Genomic DNA, 18,437 nt, shown 5'->3' with positions numbered 1-18,437 from the left:
CTGACAAAGCGAACCCCTCCTTGGAATACCTGCACTGAAGTAAAAATGTACAGGATGAAAAGTTCCTGTGAGTGTGTGTGTGCTAATGTTTGTTCTTCAATGGGGAAAATTGGCCACTGTGATGTAATGATTCCAGGACATTCTGGGAAATGTAGTCCTGCACAGGGGTCATTTCGTAGAACAAGAGGTGCAGGAGCTCATTAGCATAACTTATTTGCATATGCCACACCCCGACTTCACCGGAAGTGTGTCAGAAGTCAACACCCACCGCTTAGGCTCCACTGGACTGTTTTGGATTGCTAGCTATTGGGGGTGGGGGAGAACATGCAGATCTGTCCTCGCAGAGGAGGGAGAGCTTGTACCTGAATAAAACTTGGTCTTAAAGGTGCCACTGGACTGTTTTGGACCGGGGGGAGCTCTGCAATTTACCTGGCTGCTTCTTGCTCTGACTGAGGGCTGCTGCGAGCAGGGGGTGGGGCTTGTTGCATGTGCCCGCCCCCTGGGCTCTTTACTGCCAGAGCTCTGCTCCTGTGCACTCCTGCAGGAAATGACCCCTAGTCCTGCATACTTCATGTGTGTGTGCATGGGGTCCCCCCCCATATACCAGAGGAAACTCTGGCAAGGCCACCTCCTATTCTAGAAATTACCTTGTTTTTCTGCTTAGGGCTGATGAGAAGTCATACGAACCAGTTTTCCACACTGTAAAATACTTCTGTGTCAGCGAGTGTTGCCAACTCTGGCCTGGGAAATTCCTTGAGATTGGGGGGAGGAATTGAAGAGGGGATTGGGGGAGGGATTTCACCTGGGCTCTGTGGTATAACCACAGCGTTGGCTCTCTGAAGGGGCCATGTTCTCCAGGGGAGCCGATCTCTGTGGTCTGGGAGAACTCCAGGCCCCACCTGGAAGTTGGCAAGCCTAGTCTTTCACAAGTCTAGGCCAACAGATATCTCACACCATTTCTGCTAGCCTCCCAGGCACTCAGGCTTCTCATGACAGGACCTAAACGAGAGTGTTTCTTGCCGCAGGAGGTAATTTTGGCCTCCACAGGTGACTCGAAAGTTGCAGTTTGCAAGCGTATCCCGTGCCCTTTGATATGGAGAGACAGCAACCCTTTTCATAGGCTGAATCCCGTGTCACTGGGTGCGTGGGGAGGGGTTGGGGAGAAGGATTGTGCGCTCATTGATTTTATCACACATTGACTGGTTCTTGGGCACACAGTAGGGATGCCAACCTAAAGGTGGGGAGATTCCCCAGAATTACAGCTCATCTGCAGTTCCTCTGGAGAAAATGGATGCTTGGGCGGGTGGACTCTGTGGCATCGTACCCCGCTGGGGTCCCTGTGTCCTCACCAGGCTCCACCCCCAAGTCTCCAGGAGTTCCCCCAACCTAGAACTGGCCACCCTAGCACACCAGGTGTTACTCTGTCATGAAATCTCCACCACTCTCTGCTTTCCTGTTCTCACACTCAGCACACCCCCTCCAGTGTCTCTATAAGTGTGTGGGGGGTGCACCTGATATTTTGGCTTCACTCAGATTGTGTTCCATCCTTCCTCTTGTTTGCATAATAGCCGTTTCCGTAGCTACCCATCCCACATTTCTGGCCCAGGTTCTCACCCTCCCCTCTTTTCCCCTCTCTTGTCTCTGCATGAAGCCCGAAGGCATGGAGAAGGAGGTGGTCTTCAGCTCCTTGGTCTGCGGAGCTGGTAAGTGCCCCCGTTTGTGCAGGATTACGAGAGCCAGGAACCTTCCCTCTAGGTGAGGGATCCAGGCGCAGGTCCGCCTAATCTGGTGCTTCGGCACAGTGACCTTTCTTTGGGCTGTTGTGGACTTAACGAAGCAACCTTTTCAATGCTCTGAGACTTGCCTGGACAGCTGCTCACCGTGTCCTGAGCCAGACCTAGATTGGAGAGGCGTTTTTCTACCACTTTCCCGAATTAGATGAGTCGCAGTCTCAGGATCCAGGCTTTAGACAAATCTATGTAGACGAGACAAATCACTGCAAACTGTGCATTACCAAATTTCTGCACAGCCAATCAGAAGTCCTGCTGGGCAAAAGCCCCCCCCAGCCCCGCCCACTTTCTCAAAGCCCCTGGGCACCAGGAAAGATGTTGGCAGGCAGGTAGCACGGCACCCTCCTGCGCCATGTTGGGGACTCCCTGCACTATGCTGTTATCGCAATCATGATTTCCCTCAGACAATCGTGAGACGACAGTCTCAGGAAAGCACTGAGAATTCTGCCTGTTTTCTAGCCTCCCTCACAGAACTGTGGCTCCTGTGGCTTCCTGACCATGCCACGTGTGAACAAGTCACGCAGATACAACCTTCCACTGGGGCCGTGCTGAATTCCACACTGACAGAATCCAGGGAACTGAACTTGATCATCTGGAGATCATTTGTAATAGCAGAAGATCTCCGGGTGCCACCAGAAGGGTGAGACCCTATGATGAACCCACTGCCCTTTAGCCATACTGGTCATTAGAAGACCACCTCAGCTGCATCCAAGAGTAGCCCCAGGAGATCCCTGGCCCACTTCGGGCCCTCACTGTGCATTCCCCAGATCAGCCATGCACAAAGATTCTGTACACACCTAGAATGGACTGAGGAATCATTCTGGTTTCTGCAGCCTAGCCCAGAGTTCTGGTTGTACCAAACAGATTTCAATCTGCATTCCCCAAAAAGCTTTACACAGCAGAAAAACAGGTTGCTTACCTGTAACTGGTGATCTTTGAGTGGTCCTCTGAGCATTCACACCCATGGGATACAGTGTGCCTGTGCTGGATCGATCGGTATTGTAGCAAGTTCTGATGGATTTTCGCGCCCAGACCACAGGCATGCGCAGGAACCCCACCACGCATGCCCAGAGGGGTGGGCGCAGACATCCCACCAGTTCCTTTAAACCACCACAAATCAACCCCTATGAAAAATGTAGAAGCTGACAGCAGCGGGGAAGGAGGGCGGGTGGTGTGAATGCACAGATGACCACTCGAAGATCACCAGTTACAGGTAAGCAACCTGTTTATCTTCGACGTGGTCTCTGTGCTTCACACCCATGGGAGATTAGCGAGCAGTGGCCTACCTGGAGGAGGGTGCTGGCAGGTCCTTACTGCGAAGCCGAGGATAAGATGTGACGTCCCATGTTGGTATGAGAGTTCTTACGGACGTCTAGGGCGTAGTGCCTTATGAAGGTGTTTGGCGTAGCCCATGTAGCGGCTCCGCAAACGTCCATCAGGGAAACTCCCTGAAGGAAGGCAGTTGAGGCTGCAACAGCTCTGGTTGAATGAGCCCCAATAGGGCCAGGCAATGGCTGCTTGGCGATAAGGTAGCAGAGGCGGATGAGACCCACAATCCACCTTGATAGGCGTTGAGCCGTGATGCGAGTTCCCAGCCTTGCTGGCGCATAGAAGACGAAAAGTTGAGAGTCACGTCTCGTTGGATGGGTTCTGTTTAAATAGAACAGAAGCGCATGTTTCGTATCCAAGGTATGTAACAGCCTCTCCTCTGAGGATGTTGGCGCCGGGAAGAAATCCGGGAGGAAGACCTCTGCCTGTAGGTGAAATTCTGACACTACCTTTGGCAAGAACGAGATGTCAGGTACGAGGCAGACGCCGTCTGGCAAAAAAGACAAGTAGGGAGTGTCATGTCTGAAAGCCAGTATTTCTCCAACTCGCCTTGCTGAAGTGACAGCAACCAGAAAGGCAAGAATTTTAGGTCGCAAGTTGCGAGCGGCTCAAAAGGTTTCCTGGTGAGTTGATGAAGGACCAAGGGAAGGTCCCAGGGGACGACAGGACTTTTGACGGGAGGGTAGAGGTGTAACCCTTCAAAAAATGTTTAGAAAGGGGATGTGAGAACAGTGTGCATCCTTCAACTTGAACATGGTATGCCGAAAGTGCAGCCAAATAAACCTTTAACGAGGAATGTGACAGTCCTGAGTCAGCAAGAGACAGGAGGAATTAAAAAACCTTCTCAAGACCTGCGGAGGTGGCTCGAGGGGCATCCTCACCCAAGGAGGAACAAAACCTTAGCCACTTGTAATGATAAGACTTTCATATAGTGGACTTTCTGGAGTTTAGCAAAACATTTGCTATGCGGGTGGAAAAGCTGTTGACGCACTCTCCAGGCTGTCAACTTCATTTGTGACATGTCGTGGTATAGGAGAGGGGACTCAGTTAGGAACAGAAGATCTTGTGCCGGAGGAAACTGGTGGTAGTTCCCCTCTGACAGATTGAGGATGGTTGCGAACCATGGTTGCCTTGGCCACCACGGGGTTATGAGGATGCAGTCCGCTCTGTCGCTGAGGCAGTGGAGGGAAGAGGAAGAGAAATTCTCTGGACCACGGGTAGAGGAGACCGTCCCTTAAAGACTGCGGGTCCCTGCCATCTCAGCTGCAGAACAGAGGACACTTTTTGTTCGCCCTGGTGGCGAAAACATCTATCTGGGGCAACCTCCACTTGTGGAAGAATGGAAGAAGCTAAATCGGATTCATTTCCCACTCGTGCAGACTGAGTCCTGCCCGACTCAGGTGGTCCGCCTGCACATTCATGTGCCCTGGAATGTGCGTGGCGACTATGAAGACGTTGTGGGCGATACAGAAGTCCCATAACCGGATGGCGAGGTTGCAGAGGCGTTGGGAGACAGTGCCCCCCTGCTTGCTTACATAGCTGAGGGCAGTAGTATTGTCCGTGAGGACCGTGACACACTTCCCCTTGATCAGGGGCAGGAAACTGGTGACAGTGAACCGTATCGTAAGCAGTTCCAGAAAATTGATGTGCCAATTCCGTTTCTGTGTGTCCCATCTGCCTCCGACAGAAAGTCCCATCATGTGGGCGGCCCAGCCCAACAGGGAGGCATCTGTAGTTAGGGTAATTTGAGGTGATGGAGGATGGAAGGGTGCTCCCTAGAGAAGGTTGTAAGGGGCGGTCCACCAAAGTAAAGAGTCCCGTACTTTGACAGGTGGGGATAAGTGGGTCGAGTGTGTGTCTCACTCTGGATTGAAATTGTGGATAAACCAGAGTTGCAGGTGGCGCATTTTCAACTTGGCAAAAACCAGGACTGATGTAGTAGCAGCCATGAGGCTGAGTAGCCTTTGTATTTGGAAGGATGTCACTGAAGGCTGAGTATGCAGGACAGTGGCTAGATTGACGATGTCTGCGGCTCTGTTTTGTGGCAGGTAGGCTGTGCAATTTGTGGAGTCTAGTAGCGCACCGATGTAGTGTATTTTCTGAACCGGTTGAAGTTGAGACTTCACCAGATTTACTTGCAGACCCAAGTTTCCCAGGAGGGCTAGCGTCTCGTTGATGTTTGAGACCAGGGCGTCCCTGGAAGTCGCAACCAAGAGCCAATCGTCAAAGCATGGGTAGATGGAGATACCCTTGAGACGAAGGAAGGCTGCGACCACCATCATCGTCTTTGTGAAGACTCTCGGTGCACTTGAAAGGCCGAATGGCAGAGCTGCATATTGGTAGTGATGTTGACCCATTGCGAAGCATAGGTATTGGCGGTGGGACGGGTGGATGGTGAGGTTGAAGTATGCGTCCTGGAGGTCGAGGGTGGCCATCCAGACGTTCTTCTGGAGAAGTGGCAGAATCTGCTGCAAGGACACCATGCAGAAGCGGTGGTAGCTCACAAAGCAGTTTAGTGCCCTTAGATCTAAGATTAGTCGAACGCCTCCATCCCGCTTTGGAATGGTGAAATAGCAGGAATAGAATCCCCTGCCCTGTAGATGCAGTGGCACCGGCTCGATGGCTCCCTTGTGCAGAAGGACGGACACTTCTTCCAGAAGTGCTGGAGAAGGGGGTGTGGAGACAAAGACAGGAGTAATAGGGTTCTGAATAAATTCTATGCTGTAACCCTGGGTCAATATGGACAGCACCCATTCGTCTGTGGTGATGAGGCACCAAGTTTGGAGGAAGGGGGTTAGACGGGTGGGATGTGACTGGAAGACATGGAAGTCAAAAACCCTGCTTGGCAGACTTTGCCTGCTTACTGCGGGAGGATTGTTGTCCCGATCCGAATCTAGGTTTCTGAAACGTGGGCTTCTGGCCTCCAGAGGATTACGTGGCCTCCATTGCCAGTCAGGAGACTGACGATTTGGGGTACGTTTTTGCCAGGGTCTAGACCAGGGACGAGGCCGGTATTGCTGCCTCGTGGATGAAGAAACGTCCAGAGCATGAGAAGCTCTTATGCTTTTATCCATATCTTGTAATATGGTGTCTGTGGTACTATTAAAGAGACCAAGGCCATCGAAGGAAAGGTCCTCTATGTATGATCTAGTATCTGGTTGTAGATTAGTGTTACGTAGCCAGGAATGTCTTCGGAGAGCTATGGCTGAAGCCATTGTCCTTGAGCAGGTGTCTAGGGCATGTTTGGCAGTATTAATTTGTTGTTTTGCCAGCACCATGCCCTCCTTTTGGATGATGCGGGCTGCCTGACGCTTATCTTCTGGAAGGTTTGCCAAGAGCTCGGAGAGCCTCTCCCACAAAGTGTATTGGTATCTACTCATACATGCTAAGTAGTTGGTGGTCTTTACCCCTAGTGCTCCAGTAGAGTAGAAACGTCGTCCGAATGCATCTAGCTTTCTGCTCTCCCTGTCTGAAGGGGCAGAATGGGTTCTCTTTGACTTGGATGAGGAAGTAACTACCATTGAATTTGGTTGAGGATGGGCAAATAAGAATTCTGCTCCTGTTTCTTGGACTCTGTACATATGGTCCAAGCGACGTGTGGACACTGGAGCTGATGACGGTTTATCCCATGGTGCTTTAGCTGCCTGTAAAAGGACCGTGGACATGGGTAGTGCTATAGCCGTCAATGTATCTAGTTGTACCACATCGAAAACGGCATCTGTAACCTATGGTTGTGGTTGTACGACTGAAAGGCCAAGGGAGTGGGCCATTCTTTTCACGAGGTCTCCGTAGGAAGTTAAATTTTCAGATGGAGATTTAGGTTGGTCATCGGCTACTGTCTGGTTTGGAGAAGGCTGGTCAGGGGAGCTGTGTACATCTGAAGCCCCCGTATCAGAATCCTCATCCGCAGAGTCAGAGGAATTGGGCTCTGGTAATTGTACTGGAGTAGTTTTGATCTGACTGGTTGGATCTGTTGACGGTGGGATAGGGGGACTGGGAGGACAATATTGATCCAGTCGATGTCGAGAAGGGTCATCAGGTGGATGATCCGGAGGACGGGAAAGAGATGCTGAGGGCCTCGATCTATGGGGTGACCGTGACCTGTGAGCAGAGTAACGATCCCAATCAGAGTAACCTGCTGGAGTCAACCATGGCATGGATGCGGGTGGATAAGCCCCATAGAGATAATGTCATTGGCGGTGATCCCAGGAAAGAGGAGGAGGTGGTGGGGGCAGGAAGACTCGTGGGGATCTACTCCTAGAGTGGGAGCATCTGGGAGATAGTGTAGCATCTTGTCTCTGTGAGCGGCCCCTATTAGCCCCATCATCGATATCGAAAGGCTGATCCTTGGCAAACAGATGGGGAGGATGACATTGAGTGTTTGGAGGGATCTGTCAATGCTGACCTGGATTGATATCGGCATGAAACTCCGAGACTGTCAATGACTGAGAAGAGGGAGAGCGCTCCATGCCCGGGGGACGACTGAGGATCTCAACATTATCTATGTCGGAGAAGGGACGCATATTGACCAGCGTGTCGTGGTCTAGCTGGTGTACTGGAGAATCCATCAGCTGGATGGTCGGTATCGGTGGAGTGACTGGAGCCTCCAATGCCAATACTGTTGTTGGAGCGGGGGGCACCTTAGGGGCATTACCCGGTGCAGGACCCCAGACCTTTGCAGACTTCGCTGCCTTTAGGGCCTTAGAGGAGCCCTTTTTGGCAGAATTGTGCTCTTTACCCGATTTCTCCTTCTTTTTCACGGGAGTGGACGCCGAAGACTGCGCCGTTGGTGCCGGACGCTTCGATGTTGACTGGACGATGTCGGACGAGGACTTCGAAACCGGAGCCGTTGATGTCGATGGTCTTACTGGTACTTTTAGATCCATGACAGAAGTGGGGTTTAGCGCCGATTCCAGTAACGCTACCCGGAGACGTGCTGCTTGGTTCTTCCTGGTTTGATTTGAAAACTTGGCACAGTGTCGACAGGACTCTGGCCAGTGTGTCTCGCCAAGACAAAAAATGCAAAGGGTGTGGCCGTCAGGTGGAGCGAGCTTACTGCCGCAACCCTTGCAACGTTTGAAAAAGCCCCACTTCTTCTCCATAAAATAAAAGAGTGGAGAAGAAAAAAGAGGTGGGGGGGAAGGGGGCTGAAGGCCAAACTGAGGTAAAAAGAAAAACTTCACCCCTCAACTAAACAAAGTCTCTCTCTCTCTCTCTCTCTCTCTCTTTTTTTAAAGAAAACAATAAATAAGCAAAGGTAAAAGTGAAAAGGTAAAGAAAAACTAAAGGGAAATCCGAACAGCTTCTGAGGAAAAATAGCTACCCATCTGACCAACGAAAAGAAGGTGCTTCCAACACAGCAGAAAGAAAGGAACTGGCAGGATGTCTGTGCCCACCCCTCTGGGCATGCATGGTGGGGTTCCTGTGCATGCCTGAGGTCTGGGTGCGAAAATCCATTAGAGTGTGCTACAATACCGATCGATCCAGCGCAGGTGCACTGTTTCCCATGGGTGTGAAGCACAGAGACCACGTCGAAGATCCACCTGATTCCTCTAACCCCTTACACTTCGGAGCTCATTTCACCATTCCAGAATTGCCCGGAAGAGTCAGCTCATGATGAGTTGATCAAAAACTAAAAATAGCAATGTAATGGATGTTCTCTGGGTGAGACTTGAATCTTCACACTGATGGGATTTTTTTTTTAACTTTTTCATCCTGTTGGAGAAAGCCCAGGCAAGTGTTGGATGCAGAGGACCGGAAGGGAAGAAATGATGGAGGAGGGTCAGGCTTAGAAACGCATTCATCCATTGGAGGGAATAGGGGCTGAGTGGGGAACAGGGAAATCAGACGGCGGAAGGCAACAGGCAAAGATCTCTCACTCTCTCTCTTTCTCTGTTTTGCGTGCAGGAGAGAAAAAGGCCACTCCCCTTTCCCTGAAGGTCCCAGAAAATGTAGTGGAGGGCTCAGCCAGGGCCTATTTCTGTGTGCTCGGTAAGTTTATTTGTTTTTGTTTTTATTTACAATATTTATGTTCCACTTTTGTGCCCAGTCAGGGTCACCAAGGGAGATAAACAATTAGACCAAATGTAATTAAAAATACAGCATAAAAACAGTTAAAACCAGAACTAAAATAATATACTGCAAACAGAAAATTAAAACACAAGGCAGGAAGGAGGAGTCATTGAGGGAATGCCAGGCAGAACAGAAAAGTCTTCACCCGCTGGCAGAAGATGGTGATAACAGGAGACACACAAATATCAAGGGAAGAGAGCTCCATAAGCTTGGTGCCACAACAAAAAAGGCAGTTGCTACACATCTGATCTCAGAATGTGGGGGTACCTGAAGTAAGCCTCTATAAGGTGACTGGGTAAGGTTCATAAAGGAACAGGCAGGAACAAGTATCCTGCTTTAAATATCAACAGCTTGGAAACAAATTAGAAGTCAGTGTAGATGGGCCTAGAATGGAGTGACATTAGGGTTGCCAGGTTCCTCCTGGCAACCAACAGGGGATGGGTGGGTTTACTGGGAGCAGGAGGGAGGCCCATCCGACATTGCAGAAACATGCTATGATGGCCCCGTCCACTTCCCTCCCTCAGAGGCAAGATTTTCCCTCCATTTCTGTGTCCCTTCACTGACTGAGCAGCTCTGGTAACGTGTTTACTTCTCCCCTAAAGAAACTTTGCCTGCCCCACCCTGTGTCAGTAATATATATTGGCTATTTGCTCAGCCTAGGAACCTGAGTGAAGGGATAGGATCACCCTTTAACTTAAACCACAGGAAATGGCACTGGAGACGCTTTTAAAATTCAAAAATAACAAAAGGTTTTACTTAACATCAAGGGGAAAGGTCAGGTGAAATCAGGGATTGAAATTACTGAGGTAAAATTAGTGCAAGCACAAACTTTTGTTTTGATATATCAGACTAATGAGAGATATTCACAGTTACTTAGATCTTTATGTTTAGAGGCTTTTGTTCCAGTGTTTTCCCAAACACTCTAATACACTATTTGTATAATTGCTGACTCTTTTGATGCCTAGAAGGCTGGTACCCTATTTCCAGTGCCCAAACCCCTTCTCTTGAAACACCAGTACTCGTGATGAGTTGTTAACTGACTTTTAAAGTCTCCACAAGCAGTTTCCAATCACACAAGACCAGGGATCCCTAAACTCCTCAGAGATAACTCTCCCTGATTGACTGGGTAGGGATTCTTCTCTCTCTAGAAGATCCATCCCTTTGCCCTTGGCCTGAATGGGAGTCTTCTACTACTACCCAAACTTCCTTGCCAAATTCTTCCCCAGTTCTCCATCTGTGTTCAAACTGCTCTCAGTCCCTGCTGAATTCAGACTGCATTCAGTCAATACTGGAATCTGACTCTGTCAGCACTAAACCCTATTTCTGTCAGGGCTAGTCTCAGATGCTTTCGGTACATGTCTCTTCTCAGTTAAGGCAGGAATCTGACTGACACCTCTCAGCATCCAGCTCTCAAAAGACTTTTTTTGCTCAGCTGATGCCAACCAATCTGATTGCCTAAAGCAGCGTGCCACTCAAGGCTCTCTGGCACTGTGAGGAATTAACCCTTCACAGTCCTTTAGTTGTTGGTACAGCACTTCTAAGCCTCCTAAAAAGTACATTCCATCATACATGCCCATATCGCTACCCATCTGGAATTTGGAAGTGACATCATCATGTTGGGGCATCATCATGGAAGTGACATCATCATGTTGGGGATGTGAGGCGACGCTCTGGTATTTGGGCAAAAACTCTATGATAAATTTGGCTTCTGTTATAGAGTGCCCAAATACCAGGCCATTGCCCTACCATGCCTGAGGTGATGATGTCACTTCCTGGTCACATGGGCAGTAATATAAACACATCACTGCATGTTGGCTGGGCCTCCCTCTTTTTCAGGGTAAGTTCCTCCCTGCCACCCAGCTGATTGGCGGCGGTGTAGTGGGGCCTGGCAGTGGGGGACCCCCACCTCTACCAGGGGTCTGGCAACCCTAAGTGATATAGTCCCTACAACTCACTCTCCTCAACATTCCAGCTTCAGCATTCTGCACCAGTTGAAGTTTCTGAACACTTTTCAAGGGCGCCCCATGTAGAAGCGAATTGCAGTGATCTAATCGAGATGTTAAAAGGGCATGAACCATGGTGTAATTGATACTTTCGCTCCTGCAGAGAGGAGTGAAGTGGCATATGAGTGAGTTTTGTTCTCCCTTCCCAGAGTCTTTATGTGTGGATTCTACTTTTGAAGAAAATTGGAGCATGTTGGTAAAAGATGCTAAATCTGGTTCCATTCCACCCCCACCCCCCACCCTTGACATGCAGTTTATGTCACGACCCAAAACTTGAAGCATTTCCCTCCTCATTGGGCTAATTGAAGCCTGACTGAGGGGGAGGGGGAAATGCTTCAGGTACTGGGGGGGGGCAGGATTTAGCTCCCTCCAACCACACTCTTTACTTTTCTTTGCAAATAATCCTCCAGAGCACAGGCAGACGTGTTTTGCTCCCTCTACTGCTTGACTCTATATTATATTACTGAAAATCCCGCATAAAAACTTGTGGTTTAAATCTACAGGGAGATATGTCGAACGTGTAGTGATGTAATGTTGAATCGACCACTAGAGGCAGTAAAACACATGTAGAAAAGGGGGGGAAACCCTAAGCCAGGGTTGTCAAACTCATTTGTTATGAGGGCCGGATTTGACATAAATGAGACCTTGTGGGGCTGGGCCACGTGTGTCATAAAATGTCATGCCAGGTAGCGAAGATATAAACTTTATAAAGGACACAAACACAAAGGTTTTTTTTAAACTTAAAATAAAAACATGCTTAAAACATTAGCACTCTTGCAATATTTTGTTTATTTAACAGTGTCCAATAACTGACACCTCTTGCTCTGAATTATTGCATCAAAATGTCTGTGCTTTTGCAATCTTGAGTATGCTGTTCAGGTGTGTATCTGTAAGCTGCAGACCTATGATGACGCAGCAGCAGCAGAACTGGAAGAAGCATCAGAAGACAGCCAGTTCCACTGTAGGTCTGATAGAAGCCCTCCAGGGGCCTGATCTGGCCCCCGGGCCACATATTTGACACCCCTGCCCTAAGGAATAAGGGACACACACAAGCAAGGAAAATGAGAATGTGGAAGAACCCCAGGTCTATTCAATCGGGCTTACTCCCAGGAAAGAAGACTTTCACAGTACAGTGCTATGGAGAATTACTCCTGTCTAAGCTGCAAGCCTAGTCATTTCACTAGGCTTAGTCAGGTGTAACTTTGCATAGCATTCAGAAATGGAATCTCTGGGGCCACTGAAATGTCCAGTCACATATCCATCCCTGTAGCCATAAATTTTGGGTTGGTGGGGCAACAGGGGTGGGGGGTGGCCGCATGCCTTCCCTGAACTCCAAGTAGCAATTTTGCCGCTTGGAGATCAGGTGTGGGTAGCCCCCCCGAAAAACAACATTTAAAGGGACGGGAGGGAGATGGGGTGGGCTGCAAGATTTAAAGGGCTCTCCAGCTGATCAATGGGCCACGTGCCTTTTAATGTCACAGGAGGGGGGAGGGGGAAGAGAAGCATTCTCACATTTCAGGGGGCAGAGCCCTGAAATGCCCCACTATAGCTACAGGCCTGAAACTCCCAGAAGAGTCCACCTCTGATTTTATGTATTCTCGTTGGTGCCCATTTCTGCCCTATCTCACCATTCTCTCAGGATGCGTTTTTCTTACCTTCTCCTCTCTGTCTTTAGTAACTCCATCCATCCCATTCCTTCTTTTTCTGGCTCACTCGTTCCGCTTCATTCTGTGGTTCTTCTTTTTGCTCGCCTCCCACAGCATTTCTCCCTTCACCACGGCCTTGATCCTGTGTCCTCTTCTTCCCCTTCAAGGTGACATCCTGGGTTCGGCCATTCAGAACCTGCAGCACCTCCTCCGGCTTCCCTACGGCTGTGGGGAACAGAACATGGTCCTCTTTGCGCCCAACATCTACATCCTGGACTACCTCAACAAGACAGAGCAGCTAACGGAGGAGACCCGCTCCAAGGCCATCGGCTTCCTCGTCTCTGGTGAGAAGACTCTCGGACTCTGCTTGTTACCTGAGGGGTCCCCACCTTTTTTTCAGCCTGCAGGCACCTTTGGGAATTCTGGCAGTGTGGTGGTCATGGTTACAAAATGGCTGCCACAGGAGGTGAAGCCACAGCATATTTCCAGGCACACAGTTTTGGCTAAACATTAGGAAGAACTTCCTGACAGTTAGAGCAGTTCCTCAGTGGGACTGGCTTCCTCCAGAGGTGGTGGGCTCTGCTTCTCTGGAGGTTTTCAAACAGAGGCTAGATGGCCTTCTGACAGCCATGTTGATTCTGTGAACTCAGGCAAATCACGAGTAGGGAGGGCAGGAAGGGTCGCTTCAGTGCTTCGTTCTCATGGCCCTTTCTTACACACCCAAGGAAATGCCGATCGTCACTTTGGGGTCAGGATGGAAGCCATTTTTCTCCAGGCCAGTTCGCCCGGGGATCGGGGGGGTTGCCCTCTTCTGGGCATAGAGCAGGGGTCACTGGGGGTGGGGGTGGGGCAGCATTTGTTAATTTCCTGCCTTGTGCAGGGGGTTGGACTAGATGACCCTGGAGGTCCCTTCTGACTCTATGATTCTGTGATCCTTGTGCTGTGGTGGCAGCTGCTGTCAAGGCAACATTTCTTTTTAATCTGCAAAGCCAATCAAATCAAAAACCTTTATCAGGCATTTGTTACGAATTACATAAACAGATCTCTCACATCATCAAGGGGTAACACAAATAACAAATCATAAAGTTTTAAAAAGTTGAGGAAAGAGAGTCATCCCAAGGTTACGAACAGTCAGTTCCTGGGGCCAGGAGACACCTAGCTCCTTGAGAAACAATGTGAGGGTTCCCGTCAGAGGCACAGCCCATCAGATCTCCAGTGTCCAATCAGAAGCCTTGCTGGGCAAAAGCCCCGCCTGGGCGCCACTTTGGGGACCCTTGGGATCGATGATTGATGGATGGTGCTGCCTATGAGATCTGCTCCATCGGTAGCTTAATCAGTCAAATCTATGCAGCCGGGTTCTGTGCGTATTTGCTTAAAAGTAAACCTTGCTGAGTTCATCAGAGCTTGCACCTAAGTAGGAGTCCATAGTTGAGAAGTGGCGCATGAGAAAACCAGGAGCCTATAGCAGCCATTCACAGATGGAGGGGAGCATTGCCACCACCCCCTATATATGGAAAGCCTGAACACCAGGTCGTGACATCATCAAATGTAGGCATAACATTCCCTGAACTCTGCAGTTTCCAGCTACTGTCACAAGTGTTTTAACTTTCAGTTTCTCATGTACCCAACAAGATACTCTCTTGATTCTTTCACTGCAGTATTCCAGACACTTCACACTAGCTTACAGTGTTACTGAGTTCAGTTTCCCTTGCATATTTGAGTGTATGTTTCGTATAATTTACAAGCATATAATAGGGGAAAGTGGTGGATGTCTGTTGTATGACGGTATTGTCAATTCTCACTCTATTTCAGATTTTTTTGGGGTAGATCAGTGGGTTTTGCTTCAGTTTGCCACAACAAATCCAGAAGGGAACTGGGGGGTTCTGCACATCCCCTTTTTCTGCTCAGTATTAAAGCCAGCAACGTCTGGCACAAGGGGGCGTTACCCTGCATGAACAGTATGACTTCCGTTTCAGGCTACCAGCGGCAGCTGAACTACAAGCACCCCGATGGCTCTTACAGCACCTTTGGGCCACAGGGCTATGAGACAGGGAACACATGGTAAGCTCTGCTGTCTCTTCTCCGCTCCCTCATGTGCAGGTCGGCGCAGTTCTGCAAAAACACTGGAAAGCTGCAGAAGCTGTTTCTGCTGGCAAAATCCAGCTTCCTAAAGAAACCCAACTTTCTTTCTTTTTTTAAAGCAAAATACACTTGACAGCCTGTGGGTAGCATCTGAGGGAAATCTCAAGAGCTGGGGGGGGGCAGTCTGAATAAGACTTCCACTTTTCAGGGGACAGGATCTTCGACGTGGTCTCTGTGCTTCACACCAATGGGATCTAGTGCGCACGCGCTGGATCAATCGGTGCTGTAGCAAGCTCTTTTAACGGATTTTCGCGCCCAGTCCCTCGGGCATGCGCAGGAACCCCACCGCGCATGCCCAGAGGGGTGGACACAGACATCCCACCAGTTCCTTTCTTACCGCCGTGTTGGAAAGACCTCTTTCTTCGTCGGTCTGATTGGTTCACTGTTCGCTTTTGCCTCACAGCTCTTCGGAATTATTTCCATACTTTATTTTTCTTTTTTAGTGGTTTGTTCTTCAAAAAACTTTTTTTTAAAAAGACTTTAATTTCTTCTGAGGGGAATTTACCTTAGGCCTTCAGGCTACCCCCCCCCCCCAAACCGTTCCCTCCACTGCACTTCTTTATGGAGAAGAAGTGGGGATTTTTCAATAGATGCAAACGTTGTGGTAGCAAACTTGCTCCTCCCGACCGTCATACCCTCTGCATTTTTTGCCTCGGAGAGTCTAACAAGCCAGAGTCCTGTCGTCACTGTGCGCGTTTCTCTAACCAAATGAGAAAAAAACGCACTGCACGCCTTAAAGTGGCGCTACTTGAGTCGGCCCTTGCTCCTGCCTCAGCGATGGAGGAGAGACCATCTACATCGACAGCTCTGGCATCGAGGCCTGCCTCCGATGTCAACCGCCCGACACCGAAGCCCTCAACATCGAAGGCACGATCATCTGCCTCCATGCCAATCAAAAAGAAGCCTAAGGCAAGTGCAGAGCATAAGTCCGCGAAGAAGGGCACCTCCAAGTCCCTTAAGGCGGCGAAGAAGGGGAAGGAAGTGGTACCGGCCCTGGGTGATGCCCCTATAGTGCCTCCCGCTCCAACGGCAGTATTGATATCGGAGGCCCAAGTCCCTCCAGCGATACCGACCATCCATGTATTGGACTCCCCTGTCCAGCAAATGGAGCCTCCTTACTCCGACATTGAAATGGTAGAGCTCCTAAGACATCAGATGGATGCAGAGTGTTCTCTGTATCCTTCCCTGTCGTCGACATCGACGGTATCGGAAGCTCCCGACATCGATCCACGTCGGCACCGATATACCTCATGTGACACGCAGCGTCACCCTTCACGTCTGCACACTCAATCCGTCGATATTGACAGCCGACATTACAGGGACAATTCCCACAGACAAGCTACTGCCTTGTCTCCCAGACGTCCACGGTCCAGAAGCGGCTCCCCCAGAGTCTTCCTACCTCCCCCACCACCAATGTCGTGGGATCAACGACAGTTGAGGTACCTCTATGGGGCTTATCCACCGTCCATGCCGTGGTTGACTCCAGCGGGCTATTCTGATTGGGATCGCTAGTTGACCCACTCCATTCACAGGTCGAGATCCCCACACAAGTCGAGACCTTCAGCATCTCTGTCGCATCCTCCTATAGTCGATCCGTCCCACCATACCCTGGAACCAAGTCGTCCACTCAATACTCCGGTCACTCCAAACCCTGTCGGTCCTGTCGTCCAACCGAAACCAGTACCTTCTCAACAGGACATTTCGGTCCACACACCACAACAAGACTTCATGGAAGAGGACTCAGATACAGAGGCTTCTGAGGCTCATACCTCTCCTGACCATACATCTCCCAACCAAGATGTTGCGGAGGACTTACCTGTATCTCCATCGGACAACCTTACCTCTTACACTGATCTAGTCAAAAGAATGGCCCACTCTTTAGGTCTCTCTGTCGTCCAGCAACATCCGCAGGCGACAGATTTTGTTTACGACACAGTTCAGCTCGATACCTCGTCCACCTTGGCATTGCCCATGTCCTCAGTACTACTGCAGGCAGCAAAATTACCATGGCTAAAACCTTCGTCTGCTCCTGTGTCCACAGGGCGATTGGATCACATGTATAGAGTCCAAGAGTCAGATGCCGAATTCCTCTTCTCTCACCCACAACCTAACTCAATGGTGATAACATCCTCCTCCAAATCTAGAAGAACGCATTCCGCTTCTTCAGATAAGGAGGGTAAGAAACTGGATGCCTTCGGCAGGTGCTTCTACTCTACAGGAGCGTTAGGAGTCAAGGCCTCTAACTACCTGGCCTGTATGAACCGATATCAGTATACTCTCTGGGAACAGTTCTCAGAACTTCTTACCTACCTCCCAGATGACAAACTTCAGGCGGCCAGAGTCATCCAAAAAGAAGACATGGTGTTGGCAAAACAACAGTTTGCATCCTTCTCTATGAGTTCGGGATCAAGACTGCCGTCTCAAACACGATGAGGATCTGGAGCGTGATCTATAATAGTAAGACTGATGTCAATCTGACCTGTGGTTATGAAAGGCTGGCTCTGGGACAGTTGCATTAGAGCTCCACTGTCTGCGTTCATCATAATAATGCAGGGAGCAGTCACTTGCCGAGCAGCAGGAAACCGGAGGTGATTGGTCGTGCAAGCTTCCCCTTGCTCACTCCCTAGGGGAGTGTAATTGATGGCATCTCAGAGTTGAAGAATGCCCAGAAGTCTGATTGTCTTCTGCCAGGATCATTAGCAGCGGCAGTGACTGTATGGACAGAGATAGTGTCAATCCAGTCATTATTTGCATCTGAATAGGAGTTGAGGGAAGCTTTTGAGCTGGCTGTTGAGAGATGGAATCTGACATTGCCTTTACATATCTCACTGACGGTGTTTTGGTCGACAGCCCTGTCAGGATTATAAGCTCCACTGCCGATTTCGTCAGTGGCTGTTGTTCCGGTGGTTTAGAGACAGTGGCCTGTTTAGAACCATCTGACATCCTTGGGACCTTCTGCTTCAAGCCCATCGGTACTGAGCTGGGTCCTCTCTTAGGAGGTTTGTCAGTTTTGACCTTTTTGGTCTTTGCCTGCAATGGTCACCTGAGGCACCGAATCTCCCCACTCCACAGATGGGGGAGGCGGTGTGTGCTGCGATCCCGATGATTGTGCCATCATTGGTGTAAGGGATCTCTCTAATAAGCAAGTCCTCAGTTTGGCAGCTCTGTTTTTCTTAGCTTGGTGTGTAAACTTTAAACAGTGCTGGCAAGACCCTGTTCTGTGGTCTTCCCCTAGGCACAGCATGCAATGATTGTGCCCATCCATTGGAGGGATCTTAGTACCACAGCCAGAGCAGTGGCAGTCATCCCATACGCTGTTCTCTCGGTTTACTCAAGAAGTTTGGGGGGTGGGCAGGGGACAGGAGTTTGTTGAATGTTAAGGTATGGCTTGTCAATTATGTTTCTTTTTAAGGAATCCGTGTCTGAGGTAAATTGAAGAGGCTATCACAGAGAGA

The 18,437-nt window shown here is 49.7% G+C and overlaps 1 protein-coding gene across 1 annotated transcript in view; it reads left to right on the top strand.

Moving 5' to 3' along the window:
- The window catches only part of LOC107109302 (alpha-2-macroglobulin-like), an 83,409-nt gene that overhangs the window by 43,933 nt on the left and 21,039 nt on the right, over positions 1 to 18,437 (top strand). The window contains exons 22-25 of the mRNA XM_015409902.1: positions 1,652 to 1,703; positions 9,027 to 9,110; positions 13,008 to 13,184; positions 14,817 to 14,901. Of these exons, the coding sequence (XP_015265388.1) occupies positions 1,652 to 1,703; positions 9,027 to 9,110; positions 13,008 to 13,184; positions 14,817 to 14,901 (398 nt within the window). The remainder of the gene's footprint in view (positions 1 to 1,651; positions 1,704 to 9,026; positions 9,111 to 13,007; positions 13,185 to 14,816; positions 14,902 to 18,437) is intronic.

The sequence above is a fragment of the Gekko japonicus genome, unplaced genomic scaffold, assembly GCF_001447785.1.
Source record: "Gekko japonicus isolate JY-2015 unplaced genomic scaffold, Gekko_japonicus_V1.1 scaffold170, whole genome shotgun sequence".
Classification (NCBI taxonomy): Eukaryota; Metazoa; Chordata; class Lepidosauria; order Squamata; family Gekkonidae; genus Gekko; species Gekko japonicus.
This window is presented reverse-complemented; position numbering and strand designations above follow the sequence as displayed.